Source organism: Lactuca virosa, chromosome 9, assembly GCF_052849685.1.
Source record: "Lactuca virosa cultivar CGN04683 chromosome 9, Lactuca_virosa_CGN04683_v6, whole genome shotgun sequence".
Lineage (NCBI taxonomy): Eukaryota > Viridiplantae > Streptophyta > Magnoliopsida > Asterales > Asteraceae > Lactuca > Lactuca virosa.
The window spans coordinates 16,520,996-16,525,108 of NC_136434.1; the positions used below are offsets into that span (position 1 = coordinate 16,520,996).

Below are 4,113 nucleotides of genomic sequence, written 5' to 3' on the forward strand. Positions count from 1 at the left end.
AGGTATCAACTTTTGCACCTCTACTATACTAGTTCGCAACAGTTTTAGACGTTAATAAAAGCTAAACATAAACAAAAAAGAAAAAACACAAACGTTATTATCAAACAACTACATTGTACAAATGTGTAATAAATAGAAAGTTTTAGGAGTATCATATTTACCAAATTACAGTTATAGAAGTTTGTGTGCCCTATTTTAGGAAACTCAGTGTGAATCTTTATACATCAGCAACACAACACAACGCGAAGCCAGCTTTTCTATCCTCCCAAGATCTTGTGAAATCTACTGTTTTTTTCACTAAAAGCCTCCAAAGTCCCATCAATGGCAGCTCACCTCACCTCCACATCAATGTGGTGTAGACTGGTCTGGTAGCCAGCAGTGTCTCTTCTTCTCCATTTCTTATCCAACGAAAATAGCCATAAACATCATTAGATCGATCATCCATTTCTGCGCCATCGATCTCCGTGTGTTTGTGAATCATCTCTTTTGCTTCTGTTTGTGGAGATACATCGACTGTTTATCACTACTGCTATCGTGATAAATACGGAAACCCTAGCAAAAAGTAAAAGAGAAACATCTTGTCCTAGAATTAGATCTTCAAATAATTGTAACCCAAATCGGGAAAACCATTAGTTTCAATAAAAACCCTTCAATGGATCCTTACGCAGAAGTTGAAAGCTCCGATTACAGCATAAACCCTAATATTGTAGCGTCTGCGTCGTCTAGTTCTCCGCCGGCAGCCACAACTCCCAGCCGGTATGAGAACCAGAAACGCCGAGACTGGAATACCTTCTGTCAGTACCTGAAGAATCACCGGCCACCACTCGCGCTTTCTCGATGTAGTGGTGCCAACGTGCTCGAGTTTCTCCGGTATCTTGACCAGTTTGGGAAGACTAAAGTCCACACACCGGTGTGCCCGTTTTACGGGCACCCGAACCCACCTTGCCCTTGCCCTTGTCCTCTTCGTCAGGCGTGGGGAAGCTTGGATGCGTTGATAGGCCGTCTCCGGGCAGCCTACGAAGAGAGCGGTGGGCAACCGGAGATGAACCCTTTTGGTGCTCGAGCTGTTAGACTTTACCTTCGAGAAGTTCGAGATCTACAATCGAAAGCAAGAGGAATCAGCTACGAGAAGAAAAAACGAAAAAGACCTCCACAACAAGAACATCAACAGTTTCCAAACAACTCATCATTTCAAGCTTTTACTCTTCCACCAGGTGATCACACTTGAATTTCGTTCAAGAAAACTCAGATCTTGGAACTTAAAAAGTAACTATTCGTTTCTTTTAGAAGCTTGAATTTGATGTTTTGTGGAGGATGTAATCACCAAAGTAGTACTCTTGCTAGTTGTTACGCTTAGTTTCAGGTTTTATTTCTTTATTTAGCTGCAATCAACTATGAAGAACCCTGTTGTTAATTGGTGATTTTGTTTGATTTTCGCTTTTTTGTTCATCTCAATGAAAACATCTTAGCTGCAGCACAATATCGACTTCTAGTTTGATCAGGAGCTTGCAGTTGTGATCTTGGTAGATGTACTTTTGCAGCAGTAGTATTTATAGATCTCAAACTGGAAGTACTTGTGATCTATTCTTGGTTTCAACCAAGATCATATGTGGACTATCTATAGCTTTTATGTTTTGTCTAGCTTCTTAATTCCTAGCCTTTTTATTTTATATAATTGCTGCCGTTCTACAAAAAGTATATGGACTATCCAACGGCAAGAAATATCGCTCTCTCCCATGAATGATTCGGAATCGTGTAAGTGTTGGATGGAATCGTGTTCATTCAATCTTCTGCAGTCTTGATTGCTAATGTCAACATGAGCAGCATTTGCACGGGCTCTTGTTTATTATGTACACGCTTACATAAATCGTGAAGAAAAAGTGCATAAATATTTTACATGTGTTGGTAGTTATATATGTATATTTTTGGTACATATTAAAAATTAAACATTGTCCATCACATGTTTTTAGGGAAAAGAGCTTTTTTTTTTATAACTAGATTAATGATGCACGTGATAACGTTTACTTTGATCACATATAGTTATGATTTAAATTAAATTAGCTTTGATAACTTAAAAACTGATTGATTCATGGTTTACGTTTATAGGTATATTATGCACTTCAAGTCATGTAGAATTTACAAAGCACACATATTTCTTAGTTTGAGATTTTTTTTTGCTGTACATGGTGGATGATAATTATCAATACGATAAAACTGCCTAATTTCCGAAGGCCCTTTTCGTCGGTTTTCCTTCAGAAACACAATTGACGGAATTCAGATAGAAACAAACAAAAAAAAAATCATGGGTGAATTATCTTGATGGAAATTGTAACATCGTACCAATAAAAAGTTCTTTAATAAATTATAAATACCGACATATATCCGAGAGTCTTGTTTATCTGACTTTTCCGACGAAGCTTATTTTTGTCAAGTCCGATGGAATATCGACGAAATATATTACTAATGAGTATCATTTTTTATAGTTTTTAGTGACAGAGTTACGTATACAAATACAATAAAAGAATTCAAAAAATCAAGTTTTTTTTTCCTACCTAGAATGCAGAAAAATCCAATTGCAATAAATAACTCCTGTTTTGCAAGTTCAACCACTATTAAGCATAAATTTAAAAATTGTCTAGTAAAATATAATTATTAACACAGTGTCTAAACCATAAATTTAATAAACATTAATGCTAATCAATTATGAAAAACAACAAAGATAATAAGCTAGAACAAGTTTGGTGCTTCAAGTTGGATTTGAGTTAGTTGCATCTTTTATTGTGTTCTTGTTCTATTTTCTTTCCTTTTACAACTCTTTAATTTGAATTTACATCTCTGATATCTAAAAAAAATGTTGAAACAAGCATATATATACTCATTAAACAAACAATAATCAGTAAACATAATATATATATATATATATATATATATATATATATATATATATATATATATATATATATATATATATATATATATCCCCAGTCAACCTCCCTTAGTCTCATCCTTTACACCCGGTCCAACCTTGCCCGCTCCTCTTGGCATCTAGGGTTATGTTATGGCTACTTTTTTAGATTCGCCCTGAGTGAGGTTGAAAACCGTTAGCAAGGCTACGAACCCTCTCGAAGGTTTACAGAAGAGTGCCTGCTTCCCAGATCAAGAGTATATATATATATATATATATATATATATATATATATATATATATATATATATATATATATATATATATATCAACATTTTTTATTCATTATAGCAACATAGATTATTTTTAATCCATAATAGCAATATGTTATAATTTGTTTTTTACTAATATCAGAAATATAATGTTATGACTAAGAAATTTTTTTTTTTGAAAAGGGAACTTCCCTAACGAGGGTTTCCGGGTCAGCTTTCGCGCACCGACTAATCCCCCGCTGCAAACATGAGGCTTGTGGTGGCCGATGCGCTAAGTCGCAAAGTGACTAGCGCACCCATCCGAAATTTGTGTTTGAGGATGACAGTGATGACTCTATTTTTGGAGAAGATTCACAGAGCGCGGGTTGAGGCTATAAAAGAGGAGCAGCGGAAGATTGAACATATAGTGGATCAGGTGCCCTATTTTGATTATAATAGCCTGGGATTGTTGACCTTGTATCGGAGAGTTTCAGTTCTGTATCTCGGAGGTGCTAGTCAGTTGACGAGGTGTACAAGTCGAGATTTTCTATTCATCTGGGTGCGACAAAAATGTACAGATACCTCCCACCCGTTTATTGGTAGCCCTGGATGAAGCGGGATGTGGCTTGGTACATGGATAGGTTCTTGACTTGCAGGAAGGTCAAGGTCGAACATCAACGATCCCATTACAAAATGGAGCCATTGGGTGTTCCCGTTTGGAAATGGGAAGAGATCACGATGGACTTCATCACGAAGTTGCCACAGACAACGCGCAGGGGGGTGGTTGATTCGATTTTGGTCATCGTGGATCGATTGACCAAGAGTGCACATTTTATTCCTATTTAGGAGAGCATCTTTGTGGAGAATTTGGCAAATGTTTATATCTGAGAGGTTATGGCACGAAATGGTGTTCCGATATCAATCGTCTTGGATCGGGATGTATGCTTCACTTTCATT

At 36.5% G+C, this 4,113-nt stretch overlaps 1 protein-coding gene across 1 annotated transcript; it reads left to right on the forward strand.

Moving 5' to 3' along the window:
• Positions 1-210: 210 nt before the first annotated feature.
• LOC145141049 (protein LIGHT-DEPENDENT SHORT HYPOCOTYLS 3-like) lies at positions 211-1,431 on the forward strand. Its single transcript, XM_079074397.1, has one exon. The coding sequence runs from the start codon at positions 653-655 to the stop codon at positions 1,226-1,228; it is 576 nt and encodes a 191-aa protein (XP_078930523.1). The 5' UTR covers positions 211-652; the 3' UTR covers positions 1,229-1,431.
• Positions 1,432-4,113: the final 2,682 nt, after the last annotated feature.